General features: G+C 37.8%; 1 protein-coding gene across 12 annotated transcripts in view; it reads right to left on the bottom strand.

Annotated features, from left to right (window-relative positions):
- The window catches only part of TfAP-2 (transcription factor AP-2), a 244,862-nt gene that overhangs the window by 10,382 nt on the left and 218,782 nt on the right, over positions 1-15,698 (bottom strand). For all 12 annotated transcript variants that reach the window (XM_031991390.2, XM_031991389.2, XM_031991388.2 and 9 more), the window contains 2 exons: positions 13,786-13,984; positions 5,669-5,787 (listed from right to left, as the gene is read on the bottom strand). In XM_031991390.2, coding sequence (XP_031847250.1) covers positions 5,669-5,787; positions 13,786-13,984 — 318 coding nt within the window. The remainder of the gene's footprint in view (positions 1-5,668; positions 5,788-13,785; positions 13,985-15,698) is intronic.

Here is a 15,698-nt window from a genome sequence, read left to right as displayed (position 1 = left end):
CGGAAAATAAGGGAGAGCTGGATAAACCAAGATAGTTAGGCAAGGTAAAGAATTCAACGAAGGTTTTGTTGAATTTTCTACGAACAAGGGAAAAGCAGTATGAACAATTTATTTTGAGCAGCTTTACTTGTATTTTTAGATAAGTATTAATCATACATTCATACTGACAACTAGATTGGTTGAGTTGACATTCCAATATTTCATTAACCCTTTGAGTGCTCGATCATTCCAATCTCACACGTGTCGTAGTGATAATTATAAGCATATGAGATTAATATGCGTGTTTCTTAGCATTATTCACCTTGGTGAAACCGAAGAATTACAATTTAATTATATAAATTAATATAATCCATCGATCTTCAGATCAGCAAAAGAACATTCCGTTTACACGGAACGTTTCGGATGAGAGTGTTCAGCATTCAAAGGATTAATTTCGGAGATACCTGTTTTTGATGAAATGTAGAATAAAACCTTTAAATGAACTATGTACTTAAGGTTAACTAAGATGGGATAACAAGTAAGTAAAGTTGTCTAGCTCTTTGATTGCGGCGCACGGTCGCGAAGAACCATCAATACAGAGAGCGCGATATTCGCGTCAGACGCTGCGGCTGTTTGTCCACTGACCAAAGTGCACGTTCCTTCAGTTTTAATTGGTAATTAAATATAAAGAGAAAAAATTCAAAATTTATAATGAGGTACAAATTTAATTCGCCAATTTTAACATAATGATAATAATGATAACATAAACGACTGAAGATAATGAAAAAGATGTAATGATCAATTTGTGTGTGAAATATTTTAAAACATGGATCAACGCATAAACCTACATTCTTTGCGTTGATAGAAACATGTAGAGGATGTATATTTACGTCTTCCGTAGTCAATGGGGTAGAGAAACACTAAACGTCGCTCTGGTAATAGTATTGATGAGCAACGATTTTGTAAATCGCGACGAGCCAGGTGATGTTAAGCCAATTATTTTTTCCGTCTGTGTAACAGAGGTTGCGTCATTGTGTGATAACCAGACTCGAATTTACGCATGAATCACGCACGTGTATACGTTATTCGTAAGTGTACCTACACACCTGGCGCGTTCGAGACTAGGTTCCCACACTTTCGCTGCACTCCACGAACTCTGTCAATTGCTCGCTAGTCGAACATGGACATTTCGAAATGTTCTATCCATTGATTAATTTTGCTTTTCTACCGTCAGGCGTCCTCTTTTGGGAACCCACGAAATTCATAGAATTCGGCGTGTTCGTAGAAAAGGCTTTAACTAATTCAACTCTGTCAGAACTTGAGTTTGATTAATCGTTACAATCAGTTATTTGATTTCAATTATTCTTAGAAATCAGAGAAGTATTCTTCGAGAATTTGATTTGTTCAGTTTCTGTAAATTTATGGGTGATAATTGCTCAACAATTGGTGTTACAAAGTTCTATATACGAATTCTTTAAGTTAATACTAAGGATTCCATGTATATTTTAGTTAAATGTAATGTTTTTTGATTTACTGGTACTATATTTGCGTTAGTTTAAGCGTATTCGAATCGAAAGTGAAGAATGACGGTTTTTTAAAAGCATTTTGCTAATTACTTTTCTACTGCAATTGATTATCGTAGATATTTTATTTTTGGTCGAACTAGTAAACGAGAGACTGTCCTCACTGTTGCAACAGGTTTCCGTTAAGAGAAATTTACGGGTGACAAGGAAATTGCAATTAAGAAGCAGACGACAACCTCGTCGGGGAAAACTAACGAACTACGGAATTTATGTAGTAGAACCGATAATCGGATTCTATTCAACGATATTGCTTCCGCGTGTTTCCTTCGGTCACGCAAACAAGCATGCTAGACGACAATAATTATTATTAGAATGTAAGTGCATGGCAATAATTATTATTAGCATGTAAAGGCAAGAAAAAAAATGTCAAGACACAACAGAACGATTGACGGTGTTGAATATCTCCGAGATTAATCGGTTTCTTATAAATGCCATCGAGAAATGAGGATTCTAAATAACGCATGAAACGAGTTTGCAAACCAGTATGTTGCACGACAGTTAATTAGAACGCCAAACGGAATAGACCGAGACTAGTCCAAGAGTTATAGTTAATTCATTATCAAGAAGTGACTTCTCTATTCTTAGAATGGAGGCATTAAATTATAAACTGAATTAAGCTTCGTTGCATCAGCTTCACTTCGGCGTTAGAAATTATTTTCTTTGAGGAAATTCAATATCAGTCACCTTTCCTTGTTAATTTTCTATTATCTTAATTGCTGTGTGCGCAAAGCATGTTTTTATCCCAATTACTTTCGTTGATGAAATTCCGTGTTGGTCGTGTTTTTTAATTAATTCAGTGTCAATTTACTTTTAGTTTGTTGATACATGGTATTTATCAGTAACTGGGATGAAAGTGTAGCAAGTACTGATGGGAATAATGACGATAATACATTCACTTCTAAATTATGTAGTTGGAAAACGAGAAAGATAAGGACTGTGTAAGAAAGTAAGCGTCAGTGTAGCAAATATCTACTCCAACAGCTACACAGTGAAACCAAAAGTGAGACATGAAGCTGGTAGCTTACATAATCTACGCATTTGCATGCGCCTATTAAAACGATACAGCTGAATAGCAATGAATTTCATCAGAGATTAGAACATATCTTCCACTGCTTACAAGTGAACTGGACATATTGTGTATGTATCCTAGAAGCAAACTTCGAAGTTCAACGTTTCAGACTTATACAAGTGTTCAGTGTACAAATTAATTCGTTGCCTACATGCTGCATTAATTACAATTCTATTTTAAATTTAAATAGCATTTTCTCGTTCTGCTGTTAATGTAGTGTATCTTGTATGTAGGTATAGTGAAGTGTATCTTTAAAAATCCACTTTATACACACCTAAACTTTGATACTAAAAAATTACTATTATCTTGTAAACAATATAATTTAAAAAAATCGGGTCTGATGATTTTTTATTACACAACAATCAGAAAATTCGAAAGATCCTTCGTACAAAATCGTGATCAATGAACATCCACACAGAAATCTTATATTTCACTGAAAAAGTGTTATTGCGGATTTGATGGTATATAAAAGGTATCGTGCATCATAAGCACTCGCTATCTGATCAGACCATTAATTTACAGTATTATTAACAGCGACTCATCCGTTTGAATGATGAGATATAGCGGTAAAAACTGGATTTACCGGCAGCGGAACTAGGCGAGTCATTCTGCAGCGCGATAACATCCATGAAAAGAATGGAAAACTTCATTTTTTCCTTGGATTGATAAAGTTCTTCGTAATAAGTGCGTACGGAATTGGCTTTTACATTTTAAGCTTCATAAGTATTCTAATTTCCAATTACTATATCTTAAACTAATAATAATTGACGTGATAAGTAATCGAGAAAAAAACGAAACAAGGAAGTTCGTGAAGAAAGTCAAACTCTCACGTTGGAGTGCTGAGGTCATAAAAGGAGCGGCCATTAATACGAAATAATTTCATGAATATTAAAAAACACGTGGCACAAACATTATAAAGTGTAAGCGCCGGAACATAATATACTATGTAAAGGCGCGCATTTTTTCTTTTTCTCATTTTTCTTGCCACGTTGCGAGAGTGTTTGCGTATTAAAATCAGCTCGGACAACACACGTGCCGCGGGAAAAGGAGAAAAGGCTGTGTTTTGCGCGAGTTTGCCGACCGTAAGTTGTAATCAGCGTTCGCGACCGGGCCATTAAAAGGTTCTTCGCGGAGAGAGCGGAGCGATCGTCGCATGTAAAATTGCGGCGCACGAATGTTACGCACGTACGTTATTAAAGAACGTGGTTGGCAATGAATATTCCGTAGAACGATCTTGATTAACTAGCTTGCGCTGTCCTGCGCCGGACATGGGTCCACGACAAAGACCCTTCGACCGACGTTAAGAACTGCTTAAACGTCGTGTCGTTCATGCGAAATGATTTCATCGAAGCAATTTCAAAGTAGAACGAGCACCGGAGCGGGCCATAAAGTGGAATATTTTACTGGTACCGGTCACTGTGTACACAGTATAAAGAATCCGCGGGGATGATGATTTGTTCGGAGGGATGTAAAGTAAGTTCTTCGTAAGTAACGGGTAAATTATCGAAGAGGTCTTTATAGAAAATGTAATTAGAACCAATAAGCAATTTATTTTCCCTTACTTTTCAATTGTAACTGTCTTCAATGTTGCATTAACTTCTGTTTTGCATTTAGTTCTGCACATTGATATGTATAATGATTCCTACATTTATTTATGTTCGTGGTTGTTGAATTGTTATTGTGTTCGATTAAGTTTTGACTGCTGAATATTTGAATAGTTTGAATGTTTTCAAAAGTTTCTTTTATAAGGTTGAATTTCTTTCGTTGTTTTGAACTTCAGACTATCCTAGATCGATAGGTTATAGAAACAGTTAACGCAAAGATAAATAATAATTAACTATGACGAAGAATTTAAACGTAGGATAAGAAATGAAAATGTGCAAGTTATGCGGTTTCATTATTCAACACGAAAGGAATGATCATTCTTTTCTAACATAATGGAGAATAAATTCGTGGTTTCGTAAGTCACCGATCGATTTGAATCGGAAATTAATTTCGTCTCTTGACTTTTACATGGGAATTGTATGGGAAACGTAGTTCTATTATAATCGTGAATATTTATTGCTTCGTATTTCATCCTCTCGTAGCTGTGCTCATAATGTCGATTCTTTTGAACCCGTTCAGTGCGGCGTGACAGCATCGCCGCGCGTAACATTGACATTAACATACAGCCATTGATGAACAAGCCACGACATTATTTACGTACATGCAAATACTTCACCGTTTGTAATACGTTAACTAGATTTATAAATTAAATATTTAATATCCTCCGTACATCGGAATCCTTGACATTATGTCAGATAAACTCTGACGAAGGAACAGAATGTAAGAAGTTTATATATCATGGATCGATTCAACGATAGAGGCGTGAGGAAAGTTCACGATGCTGCAACTGAATCCATGAATCGGTCTTGATAATTTAACGTTTCGAGTAAAATCGTTTATTTCTTTTCGAAACTTCGATATCGTTTCTGACATTCACTGTTCACGAGTGAAAATAAGGGTAAGAGATAGTAAAGACCAACCAGTTCTTGCGTTTAATAGATTAATTAAAGGTTTTCTCTAATTTGTTGTTTTCATTATGCTTCGTTTCAGCGAGCAATTTATTATATTAATTTCGAATGTATACGTCGCGACCGATCACCTGGTTTTCCCGTTCCAATTATTTTTATTATACCCTAAGGGCCGTAACACTCCTCCTTCCCCTTCGGTAATTGGTTTTTCATAATAAAATTCTCATTAAGAAGAAGCAAACTTATTTCAACGGATGGGATATAAAACAGCCTGTCGCTGGCGATCATTTTAAATAAACACAATTTAATCATTGTAATTTTATCGTTCTACCGTAACTGTATTAACTTGAACTATAGTATGAAATGCACGATTTTTATTATTTTGCATTGGAAGATCTACATTTTTTTTTAAGTGATCTTGAACTTTTCGGCGGCTGGCACGTAAAAATCTCGGAAGACTTCAGCTTTTTTTCACTTCCGAATGAAAATTCATGGAAATTTATGGAATTTATCGCGACACTCACCTTCCACTAGCGATGTCAAGAGCGTGACATTGGCGGCCTTCCTTCTGCCAGCTGGCAAGTTTAGTCCAATTTTCTCCAATTTTTCCCTAAGCAGCCGTCCGCCATTTTTCGATTTCGCCCTAGAAACAAGAGAAGACAATATAATCGGAGTTTCTAAAAATATCATCTATACCATAAAAACATGACAAATTAATACAATTCTAACCTAACACTTTATCCAAGTCGAATTTCACAGATCAAAATGGTCAACACTACTAAATGATAAATTGGTTAATTATTAACTCTTTACGCATATAGCGTGATAATACTGTTTTACTTTGAATATCATGGCGTTGACTACTATAATAAACGAGTGACTTGTATAAAAATGAAATGCGTCAGCCTGATTGCTAGAAAAACGAAGGAATTGGAAAAGAAAAAGACCAGACATTTTTTGCGATCGGTGTATCGCGCAAACTGTACCGGGTTGCAAAAAATTGAGGCGCAAAGTGTCACCTGTTACAACAAAACATACTTCGCGGCTGCATAATAACAAATGAATGTACAACGATGCACGTAGGGAGGCGAGTGTATGTTGCTTCTATAAATATAGAATAGATTTGCATAGACGTTGCACAATCATATTATTCGCGCATCCCGGTTGAGCCGATTCACTCAAATGTGTCTTTGTTTCTCCGGGCCCGTCTCATTGTCCAACCGGTTCGTCTGCGCGAACATTGTTCGGACGACGCGGCGAGCCGATGCTCGCGCGAGAATTTCGAAACGGTACTGTCTCATTAATCATTTTTGCTTGATCTTTGAAGGAAGAAAAAAAGAAATCGACGGGCTACAGGGAAGAAAGGGTGGTACGAGGGGAAGGCAAGCAACGACAGAGAAACTAGAAAATTAGCATAATCCGTAGCCGCGCGTGTCATCCATCGGCCATTGAGCAACTCGGCTCGAACGAGTGAGTCTATCGCGGGGCGAAACACTCGAAGACATTGAACGCGTACCGACAAAACTCGTAAGAAGGTTACGCTTCTGTGTCGTAATTGTCATAATATCGTATACTGATTATTAACAAATTTCTGGTATTAATATTTTAATGTTACTATATTTTAATCGTGCTTTCAATACCGTTAAAATTTAATGTTGACTAACGTTAATACTATAAATGGAATTATAAATATACTTATAAATATTATCGATATCATTATAAGAAATATTATTAGTAACCTTATCACACAGATAAATGGAGATAATAATGAAGTTACTTTTTTTCTAATTCGTTGACCTTACTTTTTGCTAATTGCAAACGAATGACATAGAATACTACATCTTCCTGACACGTTGAACGTAATCAGAAGAACTGATATTCAAGTACGTTAGATCAAGGTCTCGTGAAAACGCAAGATTACTAATTTGATGATTTAATTTAGAACGTAAGGAATATAGATCCGACGTGTTTAAGAAATATAAAAATGAATGTTTGCACTGTTGAAATCACGAATCTTGGCGGACACGTGACGCTAACATCGAGAATTCGAAGGTGTTCCTGGACGCACCTATTCATCCATCATCCGAGGACCAGAATAACGGTAACGCGTATCGCCCACCTTTGTTCGGTTCGGGCAGCTGGTCAGTCCGGTAATCTTTCGGTTCGCTCGGCAATTAATACACTTTACCGCTACAACATTTTAATGTATCTGCCCTGGGATCTACGCTGTTATGATTCTCGTGTTGCTTGTCGTGATTTCTCAATGCTTAGCTTCGATCTTTCGTGTACATACCTGCCAGCGTAAAAACCTCGCGTTCATTGGGTACGACGACGTCGGAAAGCATGTCTCGAATTCGAAATATCTTTTTTTCTTTCAACGAAAAACAAAAACGACCGATAATTCATTGGTATGTTTGAAAGTGCTTCGTAATGATATTTAAAATTGGCTTGAAACTATAAAAGATAATTACTTCCTGTACTTTTTGTATTTAAGACAATAAATGCACAGCAGTGAAAGAAAAAGTTCAAGGTCAAAGCGATCTCATAAGTAATGATTCACGTATAAATAAATGGCAAATAGACCTCCTTCGGTTTATATAAAGATAAACGCTCACTTCGTTTAATATCTGAAATGTAGCAGAAAATTAAATATCGCAAATAAATTACATTTAATTGAAAGTTGAAACTTTTAATGCTCAATTACCAATATTTATTTTACGTATCCTTGGCGGATCACGTGACGAACCGGTAAGCGGAGGACCGCCATCTTATGTCGTAACATTAAAATTGTGCCAGTTTTAAGCTGCGCGTATATACTTGCTCCTTAAAATTTGATTAAAAACTCTGCATTTTCTTTCGACCATTTAACTCAATATCAGTTCTTACATTCTTCGATTAATTAGTTCTTCAATCTTTGTCTTTCCTCGTGTTTCCGTTTTCATTAAGATAAATAAAATATTTTATAACCAACTATTTGACCTTGAATAGGTGTACATAAAGGACTGATACGTTTAGTGTTAAAACATTGTGTGTCGAAGTATTTCATACAACTAACAGATGTGGTTGACAAATGGAGAAACATACGAATTTGCAAAAGTAATGCGTAAACAAAGTATTATCACTATGTATACGTTAGAACTATTTGTTATACCTTGTGATATTGGTATATCCGAAGGAACGCGCGCTTAGACGTCATTTTCATATATTTATTATCGATGCCGTCGCAGCGAGTCCTTTGGACGTGACGAGAGCAATTCTCCACTCATTATGGAGTCTTGTCCCGAGAAGGATTCTTGTCTTCTTAAGCGAGCTAGGTTCGTTCGTTCGTTCGTTCGTTCGTTCGTTCGTTCGTTCGCTCACTCGCGCGCGGGTTTTCTGCGATATTCTTCGCGCCCTTCGGCTCGATACGCTTCCCCCTTCCGCCGATGCGAATCCTAGGATACCCTGCACCCCTGATTACTCGAGACATCCTCGAGTACTGGCATCGTTAATCGTCTACGACCGTCGCGCTCTATATTAGCGAACCGAAGGACCTTGCTTCCCCGATCGAACGTGTTCTCGATGCGCTGCTAACGATCGTCAATAAACGGCGACGCGAATGAGACACCAAATGTAAGGAACTCTAAAAATTCTTGGAAATAGGAAATGTAACATTCTTCGTATATTTCTAACTATGTCTTGACTATTTTGAAACGAAATCTTGAGAATCTTGTGTCATATTTCTTTGATGTTTAGCCGTTTTCGTAGTCTGGTTGGTTTAAGTTTTGAACATTTTTTTGTAAAGGATAGTTAGTTGTGAAGAGTATTTCAAATTTATTAAGTATGCAGTTCAGAAGATTTTAATAACATTGGGAAAAAATTATTGTGTGTCTCAATCGACTGGTGGTTTTTTTAGTTAATATAAATATTGATTGTGTTACAGAGAATTGAAAAAACAGTGAATCTTACGTAGATAATAAGTAAGCGATGATAAGTGTTACACGAAACAATTAACTCATTTTTTATCCGATCAACGACACAAGAGATTAACTTGTAGTACTGGCGTAAATACTACATCAGGTGTTAGCAACTTTTTAATCATTCTTTGTAATAACTCGACGACGATAACTTCTTACTCGGATTTAAGTTACGAGTGATTACGCTTGAAAAGCTATTCAGGTTTCACGGTGTATCGCATAATGTCCGTGTAAATGTTTGTCGAAGCGGCGCGGAAAAAAAAGAAGTTTACCTGCCACGCCAGGGAAGCGTAAACGCAGGTTTTTCACGTGGCAATCGTAAAAGGCAATTTGACCGTATGTTTTATTCATAATTTCACGTTTCATTTTCGTGCCTGTTCCGTTCTTGCGATCGGTTAACGACTCCGTGAATTATCCTTGGCAGCGAAACAATTTGCTGTTGTAATTTTCCGCGTTTATCTTGGAACATCATCGGCAATGACAAGTATTAATTTTGCATCGATGTTTCAGTTTGCACCCCCAAAAAAAACGCATATCTGTTGCAGCAAATATGCAAAAATTTCGAAATGCACGTGAAAATATAACGTCCCGGAAAAATAATCTCAATTTATAATTCTCCTCGACAAATTTTAAAAATAATTTAATAAATTGTATCATTGAATTTTATGCCACGACAAGTCTGTGTAGGTTATGTTTTTTCTATCATACCGCCAGTTCTTTTTTTTTAGATCTTAACCTTTTGCGCTAGAAAGACATACCACGCGCATCAAGGTATTTTTGTTCCAAAATTGTCAATGATGTTATATACACATCGATAATCTTGCTGCATTACGCGTATTAGATTGTTTTGAAATGCATCACTTCATAGAAAATTATTAATAAACAAACTTATATTACATATCTGCATAAAGTAGGTGAAAACAAAATTCTTCGCGCGAGACCTTGCCAAGTTCCTGTATTAATTTCCAGCGCAAGTAGTTAAATAACAAAGTTGCATTTAATTCATCTCGTGAATTCCTCGATGATGCAAACGATACAAGATAAGATCGTAAATTTTCTTTAATTTTCATATTTGTTCGCGTCTGTTCCGCCTCCCCACCCACTTTGCTCTCCTCTTGCTCCGTGTCGCTCTATGTTTATGACCAAACGGAGGTTTACGATCGACAGTTATATCGCATTGCAAAAGATCCTTCGGATAGAATTGTTTCCACCGACAGATAACTCGAGCTTCGTCGATTACTCGAAAAAAGATTAACGTGCATCTGCCAGTCGTATTACAGATCCTTCCTCCGTTTGCGATGATCCGGCAGGCTACTACTTCGTTTGAGCATCGTAACTTCTGAATTTATTGCCGACGCAACAGCCGGGGCGAATTAAAGAGAAGAAACTTAAATAATAAGTAGTTGCAAAACCAGAAATTCTGCACGATGCTTGATTACACAATTGCAATCCGGCGAAAGCTTGTTCCCTTGTAACGAGAAGAGTATCCCGAATAGTACTGATAGTTCACTGCGTCTATAATAAAGATAAGACTTCACGTCACATGAAACTTTCCCGTCTATTTTTATTTCCAGCAACAACTGTTCTAATTAACGATACAATGAACCTTCCGCAGCTGGAAACAAATAATCAATGCCTATATTCCTCATCTCCTAATTTAGAAAAGAAAAAATTGTAAGTACCGCATTTCTGTAATTAACACCTTGCTGACCGGTCACGAGTTTACGAGGTATACTCGTGTTTATCGGTTCGAGTTGTTCATGAGTTTCGTTGTATTTGCACTTAGATTAATTTATACCTGAAAGCAATATAGATGTTTATAAGAGCGTTCTAGATACTATTCATTAGTGTACATCATTTAAATCATTTGATTAGCATATTAGATGTGGATGAAATATGTATATTAAAGTTGAAAGACGTTTTCTGTAAACAAATTCCGTCGTCAGCAAAGTGTTAATATCACATCTAAATTTTTGCGCAAAACGTACAAAAAACACACGAAGAAATCGTTTTCCAAATCAATCCAACGATAAAATGATACCAAATCGCACGAACGATCCACGAGCTAACGGTCAGCAATTAAATGCACACCGCAGAGCATCGTGGAACTTTCGAACCGCTCGGCCTGACCGCTGAAACGTTCAACAAGAAAACAATACCGAAGAAAGACTGGAAAAAGGGGGATCAGAAAAACCGAATTCCATGATCGGGTCGCGGTTAATAAAATATCAATCCTGGTCGGTCGGTCGGTGGCGAGGAGTCGATAAACCAAGTTGCAATTTTAATATCGCCGAAGCGAACCGGCAATCGAGAGACGGGGTTGCGGGTCCGCGAGATCGCTTCGCAGAGCACTGTAAACCCGTCGCTCGTAAACCTTAATTCATCGTGAAGGTAGAACACTACGCGCCGTTGCGCCGTGGAAAAAGGGCATGCGAAGGAGCGCGGTGTGGCGGGGCGGGTGGACGCTCCGAGAGACAAAAGAAAGGCAGATGGGCACGGTAGAATCTATGGTTGCTGCGAGAGAAAGAGAGAGAAAGAGAGGGAGAGTGTGTGTGTGAGAGAGACGGAAAGCGGCGCGTGTAATTATCAGCCGGATCGCTATTCGAATGGATGAATTATATCGTCGCGGTTTGCGGTGCGCGTCGAATGCACGCTGCCCGCCCGAGGGCTGCTCGTACCGAGGAATTGACACTCGGAGCTACGCGATTATTAATGTCTCATTTGCATTGGGGATAGATCGGGACCTGCTTTATTGGCAGTTTATACCGCGATCCCTTTTTTCTTCGTCCCTTTCGCTCTTGCACGGGAATTTACTACTGATTCTGCCGCTGCAGGCAGCCCTTGACTATAGGATGCCGGATTGCGGGGAATGTGCTTAAAATTGTTGACGATTTTGGGAACTGAAACTCTAGTGACCTGTGTTCTTGAGTAAGATTTGTTTGATGAATCGAGTGAATTGGTAAAATTATGTTATTGGTCTATGAACGATTTAGCATTGAAGTTTGGAATAATCTGTGAAATGGAGTTAGCCAGTTCAGTCAGCTGTAGCTTTAACCACATATCGGAATGCTTGATACGATGTATTCTTCGAAAGTTCCGTTTAAGTCTCTGCATAATAAAACTTCCCATCCAATATTATTAATACTTGAAAATTCATTATCACAATTGAACGCCACATTTGTTCATAAAACTAGCAGATGTTTTCGCACTCTTGGACAGGTGTGCGCCGAAGCTATACACCCTATCTTTTTGAATACACGGAATGACAAAACCACTGACTCGCACTACTTGCGATTCCCACCACGCCGCGTATCGGAAGCAATGCACACGAAAGAAACGGCGGCCGCTGCGAATGGTACCCGCCGGAAAAATCGGAGTCCGCGAATCTAGTGTGCACAGGCAGGCACCAAAGTTCCGGCACACCAAGTATCGCGTGCGTGAGATATATTCGCCGGTTGCCACGGTGATTTATCCACGCCTTTGGTGATAAAGCATTGCGCAACGGATAGTGTTCTGGCCGAGTAAAATGGCGAATCAGATAAAGAAGAGCGCTTCCCGCTTCCAAGAGGGAAAACCATAAATCAGCAGGCTGTCCGTGTTCGAGTATGAACCGACCGAATGAAGGCGAACTAGCGTTTATTAATTAACCGGCTTAGATAGACGTCGCGTAACGGTCCGAGGGTATCGGTATCTCCGCGCTGTGTGTATCCTCTATCTTGGCCATTGTCCCGGCTGATGATGCGGTCTGCTCTGATTCCTCTTAGCGACGTACGAATGTTCGAAATTGTACAACGTTTCCCACGGTGATAAGATAGGGTATTAGGATATTACATTATAAATATCGTTGGTATCTAACAAACGGAAATGTATTTATGAAAGGAAATATGTATACGACTAATTATGCAGGCTTCTGTGCACGATTCAGTATGCTAGTACAAACAATTGAAAATATAGATTTGACAACATAAATGAGACTTTTAATGTAGTTTTTATTGAAATCCTTATATCGCGCAGGAAGATTATTCGAATGTTTCTTTGTTATATTTTCTAAGGGATGTTCAATGAATGACATACGTCAGTTGTATAACTTTGCATAATTCTATGCTGGGACAATCGAAGTCTGATTAATCGAACACTATACTCATTTTTGTAATAATATAAATATACTTTATTCATAACGACATTCGAATTTCATAAAAATCTTCAAGATCTCAAGGATTAAGGACGAGGATTAATCAAACCCGATTATATCATATTTATGTGGTTAAATTATACGTGTAATCTCAACAGCTATACCCATCTCAATCAAATCATTTATATTTCAGAAAGATATTAGAAGGAAACGAGAAAATGAAAATCACAGAGGAATACTGATTCGATTTCGTAGTCATCCATCATGAAAACGAAACCGCGCATGTTAAAGAAACCAGAAATATATAAATATTATATTATATTATTTATTTCTCTCGAAATAAATATCGATGGAAGTGAAGATGGTAATTTTAATAGAAAAGCCGGGGATTTAACGAGGGACGATATTTCGTTACGCCGAGCGCAGTGCCATCAAGCAATGGCGCGTATCATTGCCCGACTATAGGAGAGCTAATCCCCTTATAAAATTGTATTATGCAAACGAAGCCCGGAGTGCAATGGAGACGGACCAAAGTTTCGACGCGATATCTTACCTCCGTAAGACTCCGCCAAGGAGACTCGCGTTTAAGCATTCCGGTGGCGATAGTCGTCTTTGTACCTCGGCTACCGTAACTTTGTACTTGCTGGTGCTGCTTAGTAACGATAATCGTCCGGGAACCGAACAGAACACGTCCGAAGGCTGCGCGTTCCCGCTCAGCATCGACTTCTCGCTCCTGTCTGACGGTTTCATGTCTGCAACAACGCAAATATGTCGGCGTTAGTACACTGCTGTCGAGTTATCTGATCGCTTAAAGATCAATCGACACGAGTGCACGTATCGTGACAGTAAAACTAGAAAATTACAGCTGACCCTTGATTTACACGAAAAACCATTTGATATATATATATATAGTATATATATAGGCTGTCTGTCAAAAGTTTGGGAACAATACATCGGTTAAAAGAAAAACTTCCATTTTTTGTAAACACCTTTTATTGGAGAATTTTTGGGTAGGATAAAAGAACATGGACATGTGTGTATTAGTGAAATATAAAGATATATAATTTTTGTTATTTTATTTTATATATTTATAAGATATCAAGTGGTTCCAAACTTTTCACCGGTAGTATATGTGTGTATATAAAACAGAGTTTGTCGGTGCAAGAGAAAACAAAATATTGGAAGGAAAAGCTAGTATAAGTTTTAGAAATATATATATTTATTTCACATGGCCAAACAAAAGAAATAGTAATAACGACATTTTCGGAAATAAAAGTACATTTTATTCCGTGTTACTACAATCAGATCGCGTATGAAAACTACGCGTAGATAGTGTTCTAATTTACCTCTTAAATAAGTGCCGCCTAAATCGAGGGTCAGGTGTATACGAAAAGAAAGAAAAGGAAATAGTTAAACTCTAGCACAGATGTGACGACAGTAACTTATCGTTAACTTCTTATGAGAACGCGTGAGGAACTGGATTGAATATTAATCATTAATAGATCACACAGAGATAGTAAAATAAATGTAGGTATTACTGTTAAATTTAAAATGTTATATCCAGTTATGATTGCTGAAATAACAATAGAATGGTTTCAAAAAAGACGACTGGACAGAGATTCGAATAATAATACATAAGTTAAATTGTTCTGTTCTAACTATCATGCTTTCTTCTCTTCAAATACAAAATTCAATAACTGTCCAAGACAGAAAGATTCCATCAACCCTTGCCCCACGAATATTCAATTTTTCGCATATCCTCAATTTTTCCTTCCTTCATTTTTGTCAGCTGATCCCGAAATCCAATCGTTTGTTGTTGTGTCGCTATTCTTCTCTACGCCTAGTACTAACTTAGTTTATTTCCTTCTTACTTTCATTCCCCCGTTCATCATGCTTACCAACTATCGTCATTAATCCCGTTCAATAACCTAGTCAATTTCTCCGAATCGATTGCTAACGCCAACCTTACTCTTTACCTTCCAGAAAATTCCTAAACTTGACCATCGGCATAATTCCCACGCTCTATCTTGTACACATAGATCAATCCTAAAATCATTCACCGAACAGATCACCGTCTAATTTAAAAAGATAAAGATTCCCCAGTCCTGCAACAAACACAGAGGAAACCGGCTACATTTGTCGCGGAGAACGTATCCCAGCCATCCCGATTCCAATCCATTTATTACAAAAGAATCGAGCGGTCCGAGCATGTACCGTGCCCGTCGCAAAGCACGAAAATAGTTCTCGGGATATTCCACAATTAATTTAATCCCGTTGATAAAAGGAATGCAATAATCCTCTTAAGATTACTGCACTTGGTTCCCGCGAAAGCTCAAAGAGGTTTTCAGAGACCGGTGGTGGTAAGGAATACCGAAACCCGAGTTTCTTCTGAAATTACGTTATCCCCAGACCCGATCCCTGTATAGGTGCATAACCGTGATCAGTGGAGCAATATCTTCGCGAAAT

Source organism: Nomia melanderi, chromosome 6 (genome assembly GCF_051020985.1).
Source record: "Nomia melanderi isolate GNS246 chromosome 6, iyNomMela1, whole genome shotgun sequence".
In the NCBI taxonomy this organism is placed as follows: domain Eukaryota; kingdom Metazoa; phylum Arthropoda; class Insecta; order Hymenoptera; family Halictidae; genus Nomia; species Nomia melanderi.
The sequence above is the reverse complement of the archived record's forward strand: the minus strand, read 5'-3'. Positions and strand labels throughout refer to the sequence as shown.